This window comes from Dasypus novemcinctus, chromosome 24, assembly GCF_030445035.2.
Source record: "Dasypus novemcinctus isolate mDasNov1 chromosome 24, mDasNov1.1.hap2, whole genome shotgun sequence".
NCBI classification, from domain to species: Eukaryota; Metazoa; Chordata; class Mammalia; order Cingulata; family Dasypodidae; genus Dasypus; species Dasypus novemcinctus.
The window spans coordinates 9,233,220-9,256,164 of record NC_080696.1 but is presented as its reverse complement, the minus strand read 5'-3'; the positions used below and the strand labels follow the sequence as shown (position 1 = coordinate 9,256,164).

General features: G+C 57.1%; 1 protein-coding gene across 1 annotated transcript in view; it reads left to right on the top strand.

The window, feature by feature from the left end:
* Positions 1-21,438, top strand: part of JAG1 (jagged canonical Notch ligand 1) — a 32,482-nt gene extending 11,044 nt beyond the window's left edge. The window contains exons 4-26 of the mRNA XM_004461826.5: positions 3,063-3,317; positions 4,859-4,919; positions 8,815-8,945; positions 9,137-9,256; positions 9,650-9,763; positions 10,734-10,847; positions 11,296-11,412; positions 11,706-11,752; positions 12,028-12,201; positions 12,562-12,712; positions 13,307-13,471; positions 13,887-14,000; positions 14,426-14,539; positions 14,617-14,730; positions 15,004-15,120; positions 15,481-15,508; positions 15,835-15,920; positions 16,874-16,987; positions 17,552-17,661; positions 17,752-17,985; positions 18,202-18,333; positions 18,524-18,674; positions 19,490-21,438. Of these exons, the coding sequence (XP_004461883.1) occupies positions 3,063-3,317; positions 4,859-4,919; positions 8,815-8,945; positions 9,137-9,256; positions 9,650-9,763; positions 10,734-10,847; positions 11,296-11,412; positions 11,706-11,752; positions 12,028-12,201; positions 12,562-12,712; positions 13,307-13,471; positions 13,887-14,000; positions 14,426-14,539; positions 14,617-14,730; positions 15,004-15,120; positions 15,481-15,508; positions 15,835-15,920; positions 16,874-16,987; positions 17,552-17,661; positions 17,752-17,985; positions 18,202-18,333; positions 18,524-18,674; positions 19,490-19,944 (3,218 nt within the window). The 3' untranslated portion in view covers positions 19,945-21,438. The remainder of the gene's footprint in view (positions 1-3,062; positions 3,318-4,858; positions 4,920-8,814; positions 8,946-9,136; positions 9,257-9,649; positions 9,764-10,733; positions 10,848-11,295; positions 11,413-11,705; positions 11,753-12,027; positions 12,202-12,561; positions 12,713-13,306; positions 13,472-13,886; positions 14,001-14,425; positions 14,540-14,616; positions 14,731-15,003; positions 15,121-15,480; positions 15,509-15,834; positions 15,921-16,873; positions 16,988-17,551; positions 17,662-17,751; positions 17,986-18,201; positions 18,334-18,523; positions 18,675-19,489) is intronic.
* Positions 21,439-22,945: the final 1,507 nt, after the last annotated feature.

Sequence of the window (22,945 nt, the reverse complement as noted above, 5' to 3'; positions counted from 1 at the left end):
CCGGGCACCACCCGTGGTGATCGGGACGGCTGTCCTACCCTCCGTCCCTCGCAGCGTCCTCATCCACCCACCCCCAGCGCTCAAGGCGGTGTCCCCAGCACTTCGCTCAGCTCTGGTCTGCCCGGGTCTCCCCACATCCGCCGCCAACGCTGCCTCCAGTCTGCTGCCACTGTAGCCTTTTCCGAGCTATGCTCGCGTGTCACCTCTTCTACTTAAAACCGACCACGCCGTGGCTTGCTTGTGTTCTTGGGGTGGGTCTTCTGGTGGCCTGCGAGGCCCTGCATGGCCCGGCCTTGTCCCCTGCCAGCTTTATCTTACGTGCCATACCCCAACAGTCCCTTCCTGTCCTCAGATGCATGACATCCTGCCCTGGGGCCTTTGCACCTGCCGTCTGCGCTGCCTGGACTGCTCCTCTCCCTCCCTCCACCTGCTGACCCTCCCAAAGGACCGCACTCCACGAGGGCAGACTTAGGGATGCAGAGGAGCCCAGGTGGAATTAACTGCTGCCGCCCGGAGCCCAGAGCAAGCAGCAGACGTCCTGCTGTTTGGGGCCAAGGTCTCCCTCCAACAGGGGCTCCGGGATGAACTCTCATATGAGTTTAGGAGGGTTCAACACATCCTGGCTTAAACAAATCCAGGTGCTGTTCACGTGCAGAAAGTATTTCCTAAGCCTGTCCCCTCCTGTCATCAGTCCTCCAGGGTCATGTCTGTCACACTGCAGGACAGCTGGCTGGGAAGGGCCATATCACCCACTTCCCCAGGAAAGGTTCCTCTTTATCCTGATGCCTCGTCCACAGGTGGGCGTCGGCATCCTATGACCAGGTCCTCGTCACCTAGGCTTCTGGGCTCGGGCCCCCGCCAGTTTGTGGGGTCCTGGGATTACACTGGGGCTCGCCTCCAGTTACCTCCTCCTCGCGCTGCGGGGCCGCGGGGGGGGGGGGGGGGGTTGGTGACTGGGCTTCATGCACTTGCAGGGAGGCACGGTGAGGCTGGTGACAGGGAATTGAGCCGGATGTTTCTGGAAGGTCCCAAGCTGGGCCAGGAACCGTGACTTAGGTGGTTGCTGGAAGCAGGCACCAAACTTGGTCTCAGTCGCCGGGATACCAGAGAGCGCGTCAGAGCCACAGAACTCCCTGCCTTGGCTCCATTAGGAAAAATGCATCACGTGGGTGTGAAGTTATTTATACAGACCCGTTAGCCCCGTTGAGGATTCTGGAGCGATCCTCACAGCATTTCCTGGAAATAAGCAGAAAGTGCTGTGAGCCTGCTGCAAGTCCAGCCTCGGTCTACATGATCAGGATGGCCCTGGACCCTCCTGGGCGCAGTTTGTTGTTGACACCTGCCTGAGAGAAGCTGCGAGCCTTTGAGGCATGGCTCTTGTGTTTAAATAACTCCTTTATTACCATCTCAAGAGGCCTGATGCCTTTCTCATAACCACGGGGCAGCAGCCACTGCACTTAATTGAACTAGCAGAGCAAACACACGTTTAATGGAGGGACATTTTTGTCATTCCCTGGCCCCTGTTTGTTTGCAAAACTTAGGGTAGTGCTGTGTTATCTGCAAGTGGCTCTGGTGCAGGGCTGCAGGTACGCGGGCTAGTTACTCCTTGCCCACGGGGCAGTTAAAGAAGCCCAGAAGGGAATACTAGAGTGTGGAGGCGGCCACGGGAAGCTTCTCTTCCCCTGGCCACCTTCAGGGCGTGCTGAGCCAGGGAAGCGGGCCCAGGGCCTAGAAAGACAGGGGCGTGGGGTGAGTAAGAATCACAAAGGCAATGAAAGCATGTCCTAACTCTGTGTCTCCAAGGTGGCCTTGAATTTGACAAGGTGCTTAAGAAAACAAACACGGCCAGGCTGGGGTGCTTTCACAGAGGCGTGTGGGCTTTGCGTGGCCCTCCGTCAGCTCCTGGCACCTGGCCTTTAGAGCTATTTTTGTACCTGCCTCTTCCCCCAGACTCGGTTGTACACTGACCTTGGTCACGGACCCCCTTCTCCTTGCTCTCGAGAGCTGCTTGTGCGCCAGGCATTTCTTTTCCCTGGTGGGCGCTTTCAAAGGGCACGCCTCGGCTCCCAGATGCTCGAGCTACCTGTTTCTAAACGGGGTGCATTCTTCTCCCCTCTGCCTTCTGGGCAAAGGGAGAGGGCAAAACACACTCGGCCCATGGTGGGTGCTGTTCATGTCAGCTGAAAAGCAGCGATGTTTACAATTTTTATAAAACCGATGTTGAAGGAACTCGGTCTATTATGTTGGCTTCCACTAGAGAGAATAACCTTGAAGTAGACAAAGCTTTTCTAAGCAAGACCCAGAACTCTAAAACCGAGGGAGAAAAGCTTGCTAACCTTTACACGGAATCACACAATTTCTTCAAGAGCAATGTTCAATAAAGGGCTATCTTCTACGATATGTAAAGAGCATTTGCAAATCAGTAGGCCTCACGGCAAAGTAGAAAAGTTGGCAAAGGGGAGAGAGAGGTTGCAGTTCAGAGGAACAACTAGAAATGGTTTTATAAACACATGAAAGAATATCCAGCTTCACTCAATTAAATGCTAATTAAAACAAGACCTACCTCTTACCTATCAGGCAAAGATCAGAAAGTTTGATAACATACAGCATTTGGCACTGCTTTCGGGAAGCGCAGTTTCCTGTGTTGGTGGGTGCTTTGGGAAGCTCTCTGGGCAGAAGTGGAAGGTTTTGCTCTGACTTGGCACTTCTTTGGGAGATTTTCTTCCGGTTGGAGCCGTGCGAGGGCCAGTCGGCTCGATGTTCACAGGGCGTTGCTGTATAAATAGCAAACGGCCAAAACTGAGTGAAGCGCGCCGAGGTGGGAACCGGGAGAGTTCGTTAATGCTTTTCCCAGACAAGGACAGAGCAGGTGCCTGTTAAAGAGTCCATAAGCAGTAACTTACTGCCTCATGGGAGGGGGCACGTTTTCCTTCTCTGCTCTTTTGTATTGCTTGAATCTTACACTGCGGGCCCCCGTCTTTGTTTTTAAAAATTGCAGCGTGGTCAGGGAAGGAGGGCGTGACTGTTCATGCGGTTCATAGGTACATGTGTTTTGCTTCTAGAACCCGACAGCATTATCGAAAAGGCGTCCCACTCGGGCATGATCAACCCCAGCCGCCAGTGGCAGACGCTGAAGCAGAACACGGGGCTGGCTCACTTTGAGTACCAGATCCGTGTTACCTGCGACGACCACTACTACGGCTTTGGCTGCAACAAGTTCTGCCGACCCCGAGATGACTTCTTTGGCCATTATGCCTGCGACCAGAACGGCAACAAGACTTGCATGGAAGGCTGGATGGGCCCCGAATGTAACAAAGGTACAGCCCAGGGGGCTGCCCCTCGCTCCGCCAGCGGCCAGGGGGCCCGGTGGCGCGGTCGAGGCCCGCAGCGTGAAGGTGCAGAAGGCAGAGGCTGCCTGTGGTGCCCTGTCAGGAGCCCCTCTTCCTGGCAGGTGCACCTGCCCCGGCTGCTGGGCGTGGTGGCTGCGAGTTGTCCTTGGCCAAGCAGGAGCTCACTCCATGGGCCCGTCTCTCCCGCTCAGTGAATAGCTGACGTCAGGGCCGCAGAGGCCAGCACCCCCTGCTCTTGACGCTGATACAGCTCCCAGTGCAGAGCCTCCGTGGGTCCAGCAGACCCACTGGCTTGCTCGGCTCCTCGCTCTTCCCCCACCAGAGTGACGTCCCGCCATCCTTTCCTCCTGTCCCCGAATGCCTCTCTCAGGCTCTGCTTCCAAGGAACCCGACCCGGAGCACATGCCAGGTGGCACTGGCTTAGCCCAGTCCAGCCTGCACAGCCTGTAGGGACGGCAGCGCCTGAGATCGGGGCCACCTGGTGGCAAGCTTTCGCTGAGCCTCTTTGGGGGCCTGGTATGGGGGATGTGGCATGGGCGGCAGGCCTGGGCTGTCCACGCGTGCCGGCTAGAGTGCATCCAGCGCGGTAGAAGTTTCCAGATGCTCTGTCCACTCTCCCAGCCCCCTCGGCTGGAACTGGGTGATTCCGTTTCCTAGTGACTTCCTGGGTAACTAGTTAACCCTGTGATAGCCTCTCACGAACATCCTCTGTCAAGTTCACGTCGTTAGGCAAGTCCTTTCAAGATAAACGTGAAATCAAACACAGATTTGTTCTGAAACATGACTGAGGGTGGGAGGAGGGAGGAGCTTGCAAGTCTCCTGGGCAGTCCTGCTCTTAAGTACCTGGAAACAAAAGTTTAAAAACCATGGCTTTTTTGGAATGCAGAGGAAAGAAGGAATTGCTGTGTTAAATGTTTTAAGTTGGCATTTCTGAAATCAGTAATAATTACTTAAACTCTCTGCGTAGAATTCTTATTCTCGCTCTCTCTTCAATGAAAGTGGAATCACTTTGCGAGGAAAGCTCTGCAGATGGGCCCCGGGTCTCCCACTGCCCCCACCCCATTAGCTGCCCCAGGCAGCGGCCTGACTGGCTCTGGAGCTCCTGTGGGTTTAGAAGCCCAGGGCTCTTCTGAATGAGCCTGGATGGGGCAGTGAGGATGGAGAAGGACTGGCCAGACCTTTCTTTTGGCGAGATGGGCAGGGTGGGAATTGACGGGGCAGCAAAGCCTCTATTGTTTCAGTGTCGGGGTGAGGCCCCCCCCCCACAACTTGCCTGCATCCTATCCCCAAACAATATCATGTTTTGAGGGTTTGCTAATGTAGCCCTGAAGTCCAAAGCGGCATTTGTCATTTGGGCAGCTCCCATCTTCCTCTCTCTGTGGTGGACCTGAGATGAGGTCTCTCAAAATCGTGAATTTTGTCAGCTTAAGGTACTAGACCGTTCTAGCAGTGGTGACTGTACAAGAAACAGGTCATGGGCTGACAAGTCTACTCTCTCTTTTTTACAGCTATTTGCCGACAGGGCTGCAGTCTCAATCATGGGTCCTGCAAACTCCCAGGTGACTGCAGGTAAACAGCGATGTTTTGTTTTTTTTTTTTTCTTTTAATGTTTTCCTTTAATGCAAGTGGGAAAATGACTTTACTCTGGATTTTTTTTTTTGAGGACAAAGTTTTTTTTAAAAAAAATTCAAATAGCAACATCCGAAGCTTATTAAATTATACCAGCTGTTTGGTGGAATGCACACACTTCTCTCTTGGAAAAACGGGAGGGGGAAAAAACCTCTTATGGGCATAGTCGGTGACTTCATGTATTATTAACCGCTCTGTAAATTGATAACACGTTTGTAAAGTCTTCAGCTTAAAGTGCTAATGGAGCAGATGGCGGCTGTGGGTGAGGCGCTCTGGCTCTCTGCTCCCCTGCCCTCCCTGCCTTTTCCCATCAGCCGGGAAAGTGGGGCGTTTTTTAGGATGGGATTAGGAGGCTCTCCGCTCTCGGGCCCTTGGCAGTGGGGGCCGGCCCGGCGAGAGGCTAGTGGCTGCGCTGGAGTCTCTGTGGGTGAGCCTGACGAATGGAGACTTCAGCTGCTGGCCTTTGAAGTCTGCTCTTTATGGTCCAGGAACAATGCAGAAGCCAAGCCGAGGCTCCGCCTGCCCGACCCCTTCTTGATGAGTTTTGGGAACTTACTGAGATACACCTGACGCCAACCTGGGAAAGGCTCGTTTCCTGAGACGTTGCCGGTGTCTGCAGCATTTTGACTCAGTCTCACACTTTCTGCTCCCTCCTCCCAAATTGTTAGGCTTAACAGATTTACTCAGACCCCCGCTTGGGTCCCCTGGGCCTGCTGCTTTTGCCCCCAGAGTGACTCTAGTTTGGGCCGTGGGAAATTTAGGAAATGGAGTCTAGACCAGTGCGACTTAAGCTGGGGTGCTAGTTAAACCAGTGCAACTTAACCTGGGGTGCTAGTTAAACCAGTGCAACTTAACCTGGGGTGCTAGTTAAACCAGTACAACTTAACCTGGGGTGCTAGTTAAACCAGTGCGACTTAACCTGGGGTGCTAGTTAAACCAGTACGACTTAACCTGGGGTACTAGTTAAACCAGTGTGACTTAACCTGGGGTGCTAGTTCAAATGCACGTGCGGGTTCCACAGGTCCCAGGTGGGCTCGAGAGTGCATTCTTCCACGTGCCTGAGTGACCCTGAACGTTGCTGGTGGTCCACACCTTGGGAAAGGTGCCCCCAAATCTCGGTGCTCCAGGTGTGATTCCCAGAGCTAGCCAGGGAGCTGGGGACATGCAGATTCCTCAGCTCCAGCCCAAACCGGGGGAATCTCCGTTTCTTGGGCCCAGACATCTGCATTGGGACCAGCTCACCTAGTAATTTTGCTGCTCAATGAGTTTTGAGGGCCACTGCTTGGGAGAGAATTACCTGTGGCTTCTCCCTGTAAGACTCCGCCTCCCTCTCTCCATCTCCCTTGCCATGGGGCACGTGGAACCTGAGGCTGCCGTGGGATTCAGGGCGGGTGGAGGTAGAGTAGAAACAGGTTGTCCTGAAGTCGCCCCTTCTGCACTTGGAGTGTGTGTGTAGTTAACACTTACCCCACGGGCAGCAGCTGAACAGCACTTACCAGCATGGCTGGGGAGGGGTGAGCGGGCGTCCACCCACCTTAACTCTTCCTAATTAAGGGTGTTTGGAGAAAGTCAGATCTGAAGAGCTGCTAATGATCCTGAGCCTGCTCGGAGCCCAGATGAGTATCAGCCAGAGGCAGCCGAGCGCAATTTGTGCTGCTGTCATCAGAACAAGCCCAGGGCTGAGGTGGGGGGGTCCTCCCAGCCAGAACAACAGGCTTTGTTTCCCGAGTTGAGCCCTTTCTCTTTCCACGTCTCACCTCCCACTCCTGCCCAGGCACGCACCGGTGCCCTTATTTACTTAAGGTGCGACTTTCCCACACGTCATTTGCATAGCCTTCCAGCCTGCCCTGCTCTCCTTCCCTTGAAAGAAAGGTAAAACAGAACCTTCTGGCTCGGGAAGTTTACGTGGCGCTCTGCTCCCAAAATAGTTGAATGGCAAGTTACCTTTTAAGTCGTCTTCTGGATTAGGTGTTGCCTGCGTGTATGTTTTTTTTCCTGCACACGAGTGAACTTCATTCCCAGGTAGGCTTGGCCTCCCTCCCCGGGCGCGCGTGCTGGCTGCACTGCGAGCCTTTCGACTGTGAATCGTGCTAGGAGGAAAGTCGCTTCGATTTCTCATGAGAACCTTAGTCGTGTATTATTAAACCAGGGTAACCCTGTGGCTGTCTCTTCTAGGGTCAGTCTTTGTATTTGTTTTCTTTTGAAGTCACCCATGGCCTCTTGTGGCTCCTCTTTTATGCTTGGGGACTGAGCTCTTGTTAATTAGGTGAGGCTGGGTCCTCAGCTGCCTCTTCCTGCTTTTATTTGGCAAAATGAAGAGGAGCAGTGATCCTTCATTTGGAAGGGAATAAGGGAAGACGACAAGAATATTGCTATTTCCACATGAGTTCCAGCTTGTTCTCTTTCGAGCTGAGAATATCTGTATGGCATGGGCCCCTCCCTCCCCCACCTCCACTCACTTGGGTGCCCTCTTTATTTCTACCAGACGACCCATTTTGTTCTTTCTGGACTCGTTTACGTAGCCACTCATCCTTCAGACTGACGGTCCCTTCTCCAATCACCAGGATGAGCCTGTGTTTCGTCTTAGGCCGCCCGTTCTGCGGTTCTTTGCTTTGGGTGTGGACGGCTTGGTTTTAGAAGTTAGGAAGTGGTTAGTCCGCATCCTCAGGGGTTAAGTCTGTTCTCTGCTGTGGGTGATTAGCCTTTAGTGAGATGCCTAGAATTTTCCCATGACGAGGATTTACTAGCCTGACCCAGCGTGCTGGAAACGGAAAGCTGTCCCTTCTCCGGGGGGGGCTGCTTTTCCAGCTTGGGGGATCCTTGCTTCTGACCGTGGTTTTCCCAGATCTTTTTATGGAGCTATTTGGCCCATCCCCGTTTTCCACCGCTCACCTCACCTCCATCCCTGCGAGGCCATTTGGGGTCCCCCCCGAACCCCCTTTCTTAGTCAAAGCTTGGTTTTTGAGAAGGCAGTTAAGCTTGAAGTTTGAGGGGCGAGTGGTTTTGAGACCCTGCCCTCTCTCCCACCCAGGTGAAGGCTTGTGTTTTGGAGATCAGAGGCACCCTTTGGCCTGTGCAGAGTTCCCATGAACAGGGGGCTTATAAAGGCAACTCGATTCCTTCCCCAGTACTAGATAAACTCAGCTGACCTCTTGGCGATTGAGACATAACTATAAAATAAATGAGTATAAATCTCAAGTTGGGTAATGGGTCATCAATTATCTGTTGAATTGGTTCCAAGAGCCGCCCCGGCCCTCCAGCTCCTGCAGAAGGGGGTTTAGCAGCTGGGCCTCGCCCCGGCAGCAGGCGGGGCTCCCCTTCCCGCGACGCTGGTTTGATTGGAATGGAGCAGAGGGAGTTTCCTGCCACACTTGGGGTCTCTCTGCATTTGTGTGTGCCGGGGTCGTGACTTGCTGTTGGGACGAAGAGGCAAGGCGAGCTGCCATATAGAAATGGCCGCTGGCAAAGACGCTCGCACGGCCCCCGTTGTCACCAGGGAGTCTTGTCCTTCTCCCGCTGGCGTCCGTCCCGACAAAGTCCTGGGGTTGATTTATGCGCCGCCCCCACCTTTGTGCGGCCTGAGAAGAGAGTGGCGTTGTGATGGCCACGTCCCATGGGCTCGCCCCCGATGAGCCTCCTTTTGTCGGGGTCTGCCCGGAGGGGCCCTTGGCCCAACCGTGAGAATGTTTGCTTATCAGACAAAACCTTGGAAACTCACCATTCTGTCACCAAAAAAACAAAACCCGCCAAGGCCTGAGCTGGGCAGGCTTTTGTTTCCCGGAGCAGAGCATCCCCAACCCCGGGCGGGAGGACTGACACGCTGTGCCTCCTGCAGGTGCCAGTACGGCTGGCAGGGGCCGTACTGTGACAAGTGCATCCCGCACCCCGGCTGCGTCCACGGCACCTGCAACGAGCCGTGGCAGTGCCTCTGCGAGACCAACTGGGGCGGCCAGCTCTGCGACAAAGGTACGTGCCCGGGGGTGGAGCCAAGGGGGGGGGTGCAGTGGGGACCTCGAAGGCGCACGAGGTCCCAGATGGGGACCGGAGGTAACTTGTGTTTTAGGCTTCCCCCTCCCCCCCGTTTTATTTTTAAAAGAGGGGTGGGCTAGAAACAGCCGTCTTCTGGTGCTAACTCGGGCTTGGGGTCTTGCTGGCAGATCTCAACTACTGCGGGACCCGCCAGCCGTGCCTCAATGGGGGAACCTGCAGCAACACGGGGCCTGACAAGTACCAGTGCTCCTGCCCGGAGGGCTACTCGGGGCCCAACTGTGAGATTGGTAAGTGGTCCAGGCTGGCGAGACCCTCTCTAATCCTGTCTATGCGCAGCTGGAAAAGTCAGTCTTGGTGAAAAGACCGAAATATCCCCCGAGGTGAGCCTCGCCATCCCGCGGCTCCTCGGGTCTCTGGAACTTCCTTTGGAGTCCCTGACATTTTGGGGTGACGCCAGTTAGCATGCGGCCCGGGGATGCTCCAAAATGCCCTGGAATGGGGCTGGAGACAGCTCGGTGGGACAGGGGCCCCTTCGTCCCTGGACGCAGCGGGGTCCTCGTGCGTGCGTGCTTTTAAGTTGTGGAAGCACGCCGGAGCTGGTGGCCCAAGAGTTTGGGATGGGCGGGCGTCGGTGGCTAAAGGCAGGCGTCTCTCGCTGACTGCACCCCTGGCCTTTGCAGCAGAGCACGCCTGCCTCTCTGATCCCTGCCACAACGGAGGGGGCTGCAAGGAGACCTCCCTGGGCTTTGAGTGCAAGTGTGCTCCCGGCTGGACCGGCCCCACGTGCTCCACAAGTAAGGAGGGTTCTGGCCCGTGTCCTTCCAGGAGATGGTTGTGTCTGGACGCAGGGTGGGGGCCAGCGTCCACATCCCGGTGACGTGTGTGTCCCTGGGAGGGGCTGGTTACGGCCAGCATCCTGGCAGAGCCCCCAGGGGCTTGCGTTTCCACCTGAGCATTTGGGCCTCCCAGCGGCGCCCTCCTGCCCGCTAAGCTGGTGTCTCCTTGGAAGAAACTTTTTCCTGGAATAGCTCCTTCCGTTGCACGTGCTTCATGGAGCGATGCCCTGTTGGAATTGTGCTGCTCCTTGTGGACAGGCCGCCCGCAGGGGACGCTGGCACCACTGACTTCTGTCTTGGGGATGGGTGGCACCAAAAGAGGAATCTGGCAAACGTGCCTACTGCCTGCGGAGCCACATGGCGTGACGCTGGGCTGCCCCACGGGGCACACCTGCCCCTAGAACTGGGAAGCCCGTGTTCTTTCACCGGCTCCTGGAATTCCGAGGTGCAGCCAGGCCCACGCCCCGCTGCCGCACAGCAGCCTGGGAACAGCCTGCGCTGCAGATAAGGGCATGAGTTCTGGGGTCAGGCCGCCAGGCTGCCTACTGCTCGTGGGACCCTGGGCAGTGTTTTTTCCTTCCCTCTTAGCTACCCCCGGGGTCATGGTGAGGATTTTCTTTAGAGACATCTGACAAGGCAGGTGCTGGATGGCCAAGCTTGGTGGGCGATCCAGCCTTCCTCTCCCCCGGGGCTTAGGGTGGCGATTAAATGAACTGGGGCAGTGGGGGATTTGCAGCCAGGATAGAGGCTTCCAGCCCGCCTGCCTGTTGCTGCCGCCGTCCTCCTTGTCCTCCTCGTCCTCCGTGGCTCTGCCTGTAGCAGCTGCCGGGCTCCTTGGCGAAGCGGCCTCGTGTGCGGGGCGGCGTTAAAGCTAATGTCCAAACGGACTGCGATTTAATTACCTGCCTCTCCCCGCTTCTTTGAACAGACGTTGACGACTGTACTCCGAATAACTGTTCCCACGGCGGGACCTGCCAGGACTTGGTTAACGGGTTCAAGTGCATCTGCCCCCCCCAGTGGGCTGGCAAGACGTGCCAGCTGGGTAAGAGCTGCCCCCGACCGCCGTTTCTCGGCAGAGGTGGGCATGGTGCGTCGGGGCCGTGAGCGGGAGCGTGCGGCCGGCGGAGGAGGCATTTATGACCCAGAGGCTCACAGGCCTGGGAGAAAGAGCTGGAAGGCAAATGGGTCCTTGCCCCCCGCCGGGGAGGAGGGTTCAGCTGGCTTCCCAGCGAGGGTCGCCCCACACTGGCTGCGTCCTTCCCGCCACGTTGAAGTCCTGGCAGCAAGGCTGCCCGGAGGTGCCCGGCGGCTTGCTGCTGGGATTGCTGATGTGGAGCTGGGAGGTTATCGACCCATGTTACAGGCTGGGTCCTGGCTGGGGCAGCGTGCCAAACGGAGCGAACCCCACGTCTCCTAGCCATACTCTGGGGGCTTCCTGGGGGCTTGGGGGGACACCCCTGCCTTCCTCACTGCTCTCGCTTTTCTTTCAGACACCAACGAGTGCGAGGCCAAGCCTTGCGTCAATGCCAAGTCCTCCTGCAAGAACCTGATCGGGAGCTACTTCTGTGAATGCCTGCCGGGCTGGACGGGCCAGAACTGTGACATAAGTGAGTGACTCGCCGTCGATTTCGGTTTTCACGAGCCTGGGGTCCCTCCCTGGTCTGACTCGGGTGCTGGAAGGAAAGCGGTTGTAGGAGCTTTGCTCTGGGGAGAGCGCGGTGAGCACAGCTCCTCGGCTGGTACTGGCCCGCCCTGATAAGATGGCTGGGGGGCTGCCTGCACCCCTTCCCCTGGGGGAGCCTCGCCTCAGGGGCAGCACAGCTGTCCTGAGCCGAGAAGAGTTTTCCCTGAAACCCAGTGTCCGTCCAGCTGGCCTCTAACCGGCCTGTTTACGTTGCAGACATTGACGATTGCCTTGGCCAGTGTCAGAACGAGGCTTCCTGTCAGGTAGGCGGGCCCCTGCTGAAACCAGAACCTTGACGGCTGACGGCCCCATAGGGCATCTGGGACTGGGGGGCAGAGGTACCACCCCGCCTTGTGGGGGCGACTTTGAGGGCGTGCAGTCGGCAGTTCCTCAGACGCATTTCTAGGGGGTTGGTGTCTGCGCTGTGTCGGTGAATCGGCCGAGCTGCAGCAGCCACTCTGAGCCGCCGCGGCACTGTAGGATCCACGGGGCAGAGGGGACACTCACCACCAACAAACACCCCCCCCCCCACCTGCAGGATTTGGTCAATGGTTATCGTTGCATCTGCCCCCCTGGCTACGCCGGCGAGCACTGTGAGCAGGACGTGGACGAATGCGCCAGCAACCCCTGTCTGAACGGGGGTCACTGCCAGGACGAGGTCAACCGATTCCAGTGCCTGTGTCCCACTGGCTTCTCCGGAAACCTCTGCCAGGTGAGTGAAGCCGCAGGTGGCCCACTTTTTGCAGGAGAGCTGCCCCTTCTTGTTCCCTGCTCGTCTCCCTCCTGACTCGGGTCTCTGAAATCTGTCCCCTTCCTGTTGACCACCGTTAGTGGAGAGAGCAGTGGATGGCAACTCTGTCCCCACGGACCCAGCACTCCCCTCCTTTGCCCGTTTTCTTTCAACGCTGATCTGGCATGTGGCTGTCCCTGGGGTGTCACCATCCACAGCATGTGCCCCTAAGAGAAACCGACGAAGGGGTGGTTGCCTGGCTGCTGCCTCCCAACAGGGACGTCACCAGCGCACCTTGGTCTTACTTTGGCTCTCCCGCTCCCTCGTTCCTCCTCCTTGCAGCTGGACATAGACTACTGTGAGCCCAATCCCTGCCAGAACGGCGCCCAGTGCTACAACCGGGCCAGTGACTACTTTTGCAAGTGCCCCGAGGACTACGAGGGCAAGAACTGCTCGCACCTGAAAGACCACTGCCGCACGAGCCCCTGCGAAGGTGCCCCCCCCACCCCGCAACCTCGCGCCTCAGTTTTCCCACTTGCCGCTACCCTCCCCACACTCGGAAGCAGTCAGGCGTGGGGCGCCTCTGCTGAAAGCCCCTTCCTGGACCGCCCCGGACAGCCAGGACACCAGGCAGCGGTCCCGGCAGGCGCTGGGGGAGACCCGGGCCCTTGGGAAGGCTGGGGAGGAAACGTGCAGGGCGCTGTTGTTGCCGGGCTGCAGGGTGGTGCTGCTCTCAGTGGAGATGGGTCTCCCGGCGGCACGGCCTGCGGCCCCCCGAGCTCTGAGGGCGCAGCTGGGAGGCTGGCGCTGCGACTTTAGCTGCTGTGTGGCCCTTGGCGGTCCTCTGAGCTTGTCCTTGGAGCCTCACCCGGGATTCAAGCTGGGGACTTTTCCTTAGCAAGCTTCAGCCCAGCGGGGAAATGGCTGAGGTGACCGGGGGCCTCCTGGCTACGTGTGGAGGATGTCCACCTGCAGCCTCGGCTCCAGGGCAGCCCCCGGGCTTCCTAAGCGCAGGGGCACGGCGTGGGCCCCTGGCTGGGGACGTGGGCGCTGGGACGCTGCCTCTGACCCCCGCCCTGTCGTGCAGTGATCGACAGCTGCACGGTGGCCATGGCCTCCAACGACACGCCCGAGGGAGTGCGGTACATTTCCTCGAACGTCTGCGGCCCCCACGGGAAGTGCAAGAGCCAGTCGGGAGGCAAATTCACCTGCGACTGTAACAAGGGCTTCACGGGAACGTACTGCCATGAGAGTAAGACCCCCGGGGGCCGGGCGCCTGCGTCCCACCCTGTCGCGCCACCTCGCGCTCCCCCGAGTTTAGCCGTTAAGAAGGCGGGAGGCAAGAAAAGGCTCGTTGTTACCCGGGGTTTAAGACAGAGGCCGCGTTGACTCTAGAATGTTCCGAAGCCTTCCTGGGGTGGGTGGGCCCTCTTTCTGCGTGAGTCTCTTCCCCACTCACCTAGTAGCTTGGTGGGGAGGGCGTTGGGTAAGATGAGGCGGCTCTGGAGCCACCCAGCTGACTTGAGAACCAGCCTTACGATGAGGTCACATGAGGTGCCAGGTGCGTTCTCTCGGGTGGCGGCCGTGCACAGCGTGGAGCACGGAACTGGGCTCTGCGTGGCTCGTCCTTCAACGCCACCCCCTGCTTTTCCTTTCCTTCTTCTCAGACATTAACGACTGTGAGAGCAACCCCTGTAGCAACGGCGGCACTTGCATCGACGGGGTCAATTCCTACAAGTGCATCTGCGGCGACGGCTGGGAGGGGACCTACTGTGAAACCAGTGAGTCTGCTGGTTTGGGGTAGCTCCAGCGTGGGGCGGGTGCGGGCGGGACCCCAGCTGGTCCGGGAGGCCCCTTTCTACCGGAAGTTGGAGCTCAGTAGAGCAGCCTTGCTGCATCCTGTGTGCGTTTTTACCCTGCTGGTGGCCGGGGACCTTCTGTGAGGAGCTGTGGGATTAGGCTGATACGTGTGCCCCCTGCACCCGTCTGTCCGTGTCGATTTCCATTTCCATGGGAGTTCCCGAGGTCTGCCCCCTGCCTGGCCCAACGTGGGGCCTTAAAAGTAACCCAGCACGGGCTTCCTTTACGCCTGGTGGTCCCGGTTAGGTCAGGGGCTGTGTGTCTGTCCTTGGACCTCGGGGCTGATGAGCAGGGGCTGCCGTGCGGTGGGCTTGGGCCGCTCAACGCGTGCCCTGTGTCCCCCCAGACATCAACGACTGCAGCCAGGGCCCCTGCCACAATGGAGGCGCCTGCCGCGACCTGGTCAACGACTTCTTCTGTGACTGCAAAAACGGCTGGAAGGGCAAGACCTGCCACTCGCGTAAGTGGGAGCCACTGGGGCTCGTACGCGCCGCTGCGTCCTGCACTGCCGCTCACCTCGGGGTGTTCCTGCTGCAGGTGACAGCCAGTGCGACGAAGCCACGTGCAACAACGGTGGCACCTGCTACGACGAGGGCGACGCTTTCAAGTGCATGTGTCCTGGAGGTTGGGAGGGGACCACCTGTAACATAGGTAACCGCTGCCCCTGCCTGCCACCCACAACTGCGGATGGCTTTCTGGGTCTAGCCCTCCCCCCCTCCCCCAGGCCCCCTTCCCTGGGCCACCCACCCTCCCCAGGGCCCCCAGGCCCCTCCCCCAGGCCCCTTTCTCCAACCCGCCCTCCCCAGCCCCCCTCCCCCAGGTCCCCCTCCCCAGGCCACCTCCCTCCCCGGATACTCTCCCCCACCCCCCTTCCCCGCCAGTCTTGGTGCTTAGCCTCGTGCTCTCGTCTGCTCTGCCTTATAGCCCGGAACAGTAGCTGCCTGCCCAGCCCCTGCCACAACGGGGGCACCTGTGTGGTCAACGGCGAGTCCTTCACGTGTGTCTGCAAAGAAGGCTGGGAAGGGCCCGTCTGCACACAGAGTAAGTGCCGCCCTTGACCTCCTGAGGCCCTGGGGAGCCCCTGACGTCCTGGCCTCACCAGGATCTCCCCTGAGGGGCGATGGGCTGCAGCCCTGGCCTGGCACGGGGAAGGCGCAGAGTGCAGTGGACACAGAAGGGGGTCTCCCTCCCTGCCCAGTGCCCAGCAGCCCATCCCTTCCCTCCTCATCCCCCTCTGTGGACACACGTCCAGGGCAGGAGGGGTTCCGATTTAGGGGGACTTCATGCATTGTGCTGGTGCTCGGGGCTCATGGGGCCGGGTGCTGGGGCAGCAGGAGGTGCCCTCCCGTAGGCCGAGGCGCCTCCCGGGCCGGCCTCCTGTTGAACCGTCTTTCTTTGCAGATACCAACGACTGCAGTCCGCATCCCTGGTAAGCCTGCCCACCTCGCAAACCCGCGCTTTTCTCAGGCTGCGTGCCCGTGACTCCCCGGGGCCCGGTTTAAGTGCAGGCTCTGATCCAGCAGGTCTGGGGGACCCCCGAGACCCTGCCTTTCCATCACGCTCCCAGGTGGCACTGGTCCTGCCTGCACAGACCCCATTTAATGAGCAAGGTCACGGCTGTGTTTCGAGCAGCGCCCCTCTACCTTGGCGGTGCTCGAAGCGCACGGGGAGCTTGCCGGAGCGCCAGAATCGGGGGTGGGTGGGACCCAGGTGTTGGCATGGGAGATGCTGACGGTGCCTTTGCTTGCCTCTTAGCTACAACAGCGGGACGTGCGTGGACGGAGACAACTGGTACCGCTGCGAGTGCGCGCCCGGCTTCGCGGGGCCCGACTGCAGGATAAGTAAGGACGGCCGCCCGCCGGCCCGCCCCACCCCATGCCCGGGACCGTGCCGCTTCCAAGGGCGAAGGCCGGCTGTCCCCTTTACGAGGCGCTGACGGAGCGTCCTCGCCCGCCCCTAGTGAGACAAAGGTGCCCCTCTATGCGGGATCCTCCCAGCTGGAAGCCACTGGGTGGCGCGGCCCTGGCTCCAGGGGAGAGGGCGCCGGCCACAGGGTCTGAGGGAGGCATGTGGCCCTGCCCAGGACTCGCGTCACCTTACGGGCAAGCGGCCGGTGGCCCGTCACGGGATCTGCCAGGTGGGGCAGAGCTAGTGCACAGGCTGCGGGTTATCACAGGCCCTGGGAAGAGCATTAAAACAGAAAAGCTTTTTAAAAATTTTTTATTTTTCGAGGCTTCCCCCACATGCCCCTTGTTTTATAGAAAAAGACAGCAAAGTAGTTGTATTGGTTTTTCTCTGGGTCCTTGCCCCAAGTCATTTGAAATCCCCAAGCCTGGCGTTGACCTGGACGGAGGCGCCACGTGGGGCTGGTTGTGCGTGTCTTGCTCCTAAATCGCTTGGCAAACTGCAGCCTGGCGGCACCTCTCGCCCGTGGTCTCATCAGCCACGTCACGTCGGAGCACGGTCACGCTCGCTTGATGCCGTCACAGCTGCTTTCGAGTTCCGACAGTGCTGGGTAGATGTGACAGATGCCATGTGGCCTGAGAGCCCAGAGTATCCCCTCCAGCCCTTGCTGGGGAAGCATGTGGCCCCTTGTTCAAAACCATACTGCAAAAGAGAAGAACTTAAAAGCTGTGATTCTTGAAGCTTTTGGGGGCCCGATGATCTCTGCTGGGTTCTGTGGGTGCACATTCAGCGCTCTTCTATCGTAATTGTTGGCTTTTCTCTCCGCCTTGTGTCAAAAACTTCAACGCTGCTGCCTCTCCTTGAGCCTGAACGTGTTCCTTTCTCCTAGACATCAACGAGTGCCAGTCCTCTCCTTGTGTCCTCGGGGCCACCTGTGTGGATGAGATCAATGGCTACCAGTGTGTGTGCCCCCCTGGGCACAGCGGGGCCCAGTGCCAGGAAGGTATGTGACCCGGCGCCCTGCATGCCTTCGGGGGTCACTTCAGGAGTTGGGTGTTCTCAGGGAGGGAACGACCTGGGGCGGGCAGCGGGAAAAGGGAGAGATGGCGGGGTCCTGACAACAGGGTTAGCTGGGCTACTGGTTTAGTCAGCAACTGCTGCTACAGGCTGTGTGACAAACATCCCCAACCTCAGTCACTGGCAACCAGCATTTGTTAATCGGGTATGCGGGGTGGGCAGGGAGTTGTGCCGGGATCGTGGGTGGGTGCGGTCTGTTCTGTGTGCTTCCCACGTCTTGCCTGGGCCAGCATTATCTCTGGGCTGCATTCTTTTCCTGGTACATGGCAGGCGTGCAGGATGCCAAGCTCAAGTGTGAAAGCCCAGCAGTGACTCTGCTCACGTCCCATCTGCTGACATGGTCGGGCACAAAGTTAGCTGGGGAGGGACCCCCACTAGCCTCTGGTGACAGCCAGGGTGATCATTTCGCCCCGGCGAGGGGGTGCAGACCTGGCACCAGGGCTCTTGCCTCTGGAAGAGTGAACTTTCCCTCTCCACGTCTCCACCTTAGTTTCGGGGAGACCTTGCATCACCATGGGGAGCGTGATACCAGACGGGGCCAAGTGGGACGACGACTGCAATGCTTGCCAGTGCCTGAACGGCAGGATCGCCTGCTCGAAGGTATGGCGGGAGGGCCGCCCAGCTCCCGTGGGTGCTGGCGGCATGGCCGGATGCCCCCCTCAGCGGCCGGCTCTGGTGCTCTCCCCCCAGGTGTGGTGCGGTCCTCGGCCTTGCCTGCTGCACAGAGGGCACAGCGAGTGCCCCGGCGGGCAGAGCTGCCTGCCCATCCTGGACGACCAGTGCTTCGTCCGCCCCTGCACGGGCGTGGGCGAGTGCAGGTCTTCCAGCCTGCAGCCCGTGAAGACCAAGTGCGTCTCGGACTCCTACTACCAGGATAACTGCGCGAACATCACCTTCACCTTCAACAAAGAGATGATGTCACCGGTACGTGCTGACTTCTCTCGCGATTTGTGGAGCGACGCGTCTGCGCGTTTTAAAGCAGGAGTGTCACGAGCTGGGGGTCTGGTTTTCCTTGGCTCCGGTTCCTGTCGTGTATGTCAGAGCAAGGCTTACATTTAGCCTCATTTCAAAGAGAGTATCTGGTTTTTTTTTGGCGTTGCTATCCTTACATGTGTGTGAATTCTTAAAAAATCGTTTCAGGGTCTCACCACCGAGCACATCTGCAGCGAGCTGAGGAATCTGAACATTCTGAAGAATGTTTCTGCGGAATATTCCATCTACATAGCTTGTGAGCCTTCTGCCTCGGCGAACAACGAAATCCACGTGGCCATCGTAAGTGCATGACCCGCCCCCCCTGGCTGCTGCACGTGAGGCAGTCACCTGCTTTAAGTCAGCCGGGATGGGGACAGGTGGTGGTGGGCGACGTGGGGCAGGAGAGCTCCAGCTGCCGTGTCAGGTGATGGTGACAAAAAGCTGCTGTCGAGGGTTCTGGCCGGAAGTCTGACGCCTCTCCTTTTTCCAGTCTGCCGAGGACACCCGGGATGACGGGAATCCAATCAAGGAGATCACCGACAAGCTTGTTGACCTCGTCAGTAGGCGGGAGGGCAACAGCTCGCTTATTGCTGCTGTGGCAGAAGTACGAGTTCAGAGGCGTCCTATGAAGAACAAAACAGGTAGGTGTCCGCGTGGATCCCGTCCCTTTCTTTCAAACCCATTTATTTCCTCACATTGTTGGATGAAACTTTCCCCCCAGAAGCCCCTGGTTTATGGGTGAGAAAACTGGGTGGTCAGAAGGCTCACAAGCTAGGTAGATGGACTATTCCACAGAAACATTCTTCAAACAGTGGGGGTGGAAGTCGTCCGTCTTTTTCTCCTGGCCAGCGAGCTTTGTCCTCGTGCACCCAGGCCCCTTTGTAGAAAGTGAGTTGTTTCTGGACCCACGGCAGAGCCCGCGGGCTCAGCACCGCTGTGCCTGGAGCCGGAGGTCCTACAGGTGCCTGCCTTGGCGTCTGGGGACAGCCCAGCAGGAGCCGCTGGCTTAGCAGACACCTTGACGGCCCTGTGGGCCCGCCAGCCTCCTCCACTGGCCATCCCGATCGTTGTTCCCGCTCGGTGAGAAATCCGAGGGAGCACAGGGTGTGCGCGCTGTGCCCGCTTGGATCCGGTTTCTGGCCGTTCTCAAAACCTGATCCCGTAATGAGCCGCCTAAGGAGCCTGGCTCGGCTCCCCGTGCCGAGAGCCTGCGGAGCGGCTGCTCTACCTGGTGTCTCCAGGGACAGGTGTCTCGGTCTCCGAGGACCCTGGCCCCAGCACTTGCTTACCGAGCTGTGAATTGATGACAGGGTTATGGAAAGAGACTTGTCCCCAGGCATCCCTTTGAGAGCCTGAGGACCAGAGAGAGCTATGGGTGTTCTTTGGGCCCTCGGTCTTCTTGATGATGGGTGGCTGGGTGTCTTGGGAGTTCACTGGGTCTGTGCCTGCCTTGCAGACTTCCTGGTTCCCCTGCTGAGCTCCGTCTTAACTGTGGCTTGGATCTGTTGCCTGGTGACGGCCTTCTACTGGTGCGTGCGGAGGCGGCGGAAGCCGAGCAGCCACGCGCCCTCGGCCTCTGAGGACGGCACCACCAACAACGTGCGTGAGCAGCTCAACCAGATCAAGAACCCCATCGAGAAGCTGGGGGCCGGCGCTGTCCCCGTCAAGGATTACGAGAGCAAAAACTCCAAGATGTCCAAAATAAGGACCCACAACTCGGAGGTGGAGGAGGACGACATGGCCAAGCACCAGAAGGGCCGGTTCGCCAAGCAGCCGGCGTACACGCTGGTCGCCAGAGAGGAGAAGCCCCCCAACGGCACGCCGCCCAGACCCCCGAACTGGACAGACAAGCAGGACAACAGGGACCTGGAGAGCGCGCAGAGCTTAAACCGCATGGAGTACATCGTATAGCAGCCAGCGGGCGCCGTCCCCGTGGCTTGTCGTCCTTGAAACAGTCGTGTCGCGGGAGGCCGAGGCGGCCGTCGGCCTGGCGTCCCCGTGTTAATTTAAGTTTTGACAAGCTGGCTTACACTGGCAATGGTAGTTTTCTGTGGTTGGCTGGAGAACCAAGCGCTGCGTGTCCCATCTCTGCAAAACGAGTCGAAGGGGCCCCCCGCGGCCCTCGCCTGGTGGACCAGGCTCGCCGGGAGACTGTCTCGCCCTCGGTCCTCGAGTGTCCGCCTTGGCCAGATGTCCTGGTGGTGATGCAGTCCCAGAATAATAGGTTTATTTATATTTATTGACTCTTGAGTTGTTTTTGTATATTGGTTTTATGACGACGTACAAGTAGTTCTGTCTTTGAAAGTGCCTTTGCAGCTCAGAACCACAGCAACTATCACAAATGAGTTTATTATTTATTTTTTTTATTGTATTTTTTTTTTGTCATTGGGGGAGGGGGGACTATGTCAGCGGTTGCTGGTAAAATGAAGAATTTAAAGAGGAAAAAAGTGTCAAAAGTAGATTTTTTGTATAGTTCTGTAAATAATTCTTTTTTTATTAATCACTGTGTATATTTGATTTATTAACTTAATAATCAAGAGCCTTAAAACAGCATTCCTTTTTATTTATGTGTTATGTGTTTAGAGTTGAACGTTTCTGATAGCATTGTAAGTGTATGGCTTTTTTTTTTTTTTTGAACTTATTTTCTTATTACGTGTTGCCTATAAGCCAAAATTAAGGTGTTTGAAAATAGTTTATTTTATAAACAATAGAATGGGCTTCTGTGCCTGGAATACTGATGGATTTTTTTTGTATGACATCAGATGTTGAAAACACCTTCTATAGCATCACTTTAAAACACATTTTAAAGACTGACTGGGGCAGTTTGAGTGTTAGTCTAGAACAGGTTTGTTTTTTTTTTTTTCTTTTCCCCTACTTTAGACTTGAAAAAGACAGGCAGGTGATCTGCTACAAAGCAGTTTAAGGGAACAAGTTGAGCTATGACTTAACGTAGCCAAAATGAGTGGTTGCATAAAAATACCAAATTAACTGTGTGAAGTTGGAAGCACACCAATCTTACTTTGTAAATTCTGATTTCTTTTCACCATTCGTATGTAATACTGAACCACCTGTAGATTTGACTTTTTTTGTTATCTACTGCATTTAGGGAGTATTCTAATAAGCTAGTTAAAAACTTGAACCATAAAATGTCCAGTAAGATCACTGTTTAGGTTTACCATAGATTACACTGCCCGCCTTAAGTGAGGAAATCAAAGTGCTATTATGAGGTATAAGATCAAAAAGGCTTATAAAACAGAGTAATCTCGTTGGTTCACCATTGAGACCGTGAAGATACTTTGTCCTATTAGTGTTACACGAACATAAAAATGCATCTTTGATGTGTTGTTCCTGGCAATAAATTTTGAAAAGTAATATTTATTAAATTTTTTGTATGAAAACATGGAACAGTGTGGACTCTTCTGAGCTTCAGCAGAGGACTGCCCGGTTCTACTGTGTGACTTTGGCACCCCACGGAGTCTTTGGATAATCTGTGAATAATAGGCTGGGGCTTGACAGGGAGACTGAGAAGTAGGTGAAAGGGAAAGCCCTTTACGTCACGAAATTCATCTGAAGTTCTCCAACTGGGGGGCTGCCAGGGCCCTCGATTCCCTTGTGTGGCCATTTGTTGTACAGCTCGAAGGAGTGGTCTAACAGCAGGTGTGCATGCCTCTTGAATAACCCCCACTGGCTCAGCGGCTTATAGCACGGAGGGAGATGGTTTGCAGGCACCCACGAGAAATGCCCACTGCACTCAGTTTTAAAGAGTTAGGGACCGTCGTTGGGGAGGCAGAGGGCATTTCATCTTTTCTTCCCGTCCTTGGCCACTTGGATTAACAGGAGCATCTGCCCCTCGCGGCTTTTGTGCGCACCTACCCCAGCAGGGCCACCTCGCAGGGCGGGAGGGAGTCTTGCCAGCCCCTGGAGTTAGGGCCCAGCTATTCCTCGCTTTATTCCCAGGGAGTGATGCTCAGGCGCTCTTCCCTTGCGGACTTCAGGAAGTCCTCGAGTTGGACTGTCCCCACTGTAGAAGGCAGGAGAGCTGGGGTTCATTCCTTGGGGCTGCCGGGCACCAGAGGCCCACGTGGCACCAGGCGGGTGTGCCGAGCCTGGCCCATCTGTGGGCAGCTTGCAGCGGTTGCAAGGGCAGGCGCCGGGGGCTGGCTCGCTGGTCAGCAAGGTCAAGTTTGCTCCTCCGAGCTGTTGTCCAGCACGGCACATCCAGGCCCGGCCGCACACCCAGTCTTCATAGCCTGGCTCCAATTGGCTCTGTCGACGCTTGGGGTGGAGGAAGAATGGACAGGGCTACGGCCCTGCTTCTGTTCTTGGAAAGACATTCTTCCCACCGGGCTGGGAGCCGTGTTCTGACATTCTGTTTAAGACAGGAGGGTGGCTTCCAGGGTCCCCGGCTCCTATGGCCTAAGCCGAGGCCAGCTGGGAGTGGATTTGGTCAGTGGTGGCCTGAAGAGTGACCACAGAGGAGGTGTGGCTCGTAGGGGAGGCGGCCCAGCGAGGCTGTACTCCTACGACCTCTCTCTGCTAGAGTGGAGTAGTCCTGGCATCACCAGAGTCCACAAGTAGACGGGTGGTTTCTTCCAGGTGGTTTCCAGGAAGGAGGCTGTTCTACTGGGACAGACCCAAGAGCAGCCCGGTTTAGCACTGTTGGTTTCCAAAGCCATCCTGCAAGCAACACCTTATCCAGAGGTCTGTAAACTTGGATTCTGCAGGACCCCGGAATTCCTTGGGTAGCTGCCAAATGTTTTTGTGCCAAAAAAGTTTTTTGTTGTTGCCTCTGCAATTCATTCCAGGAGGGAGGTGATCTTGAGATTCACACGTGCTGACCTAACGGGCCTTAAGGCCGGGAAACTTGGCTCATCTGGGCACAGCTCAAAGCTGGGACCTGGAGCATACAGTT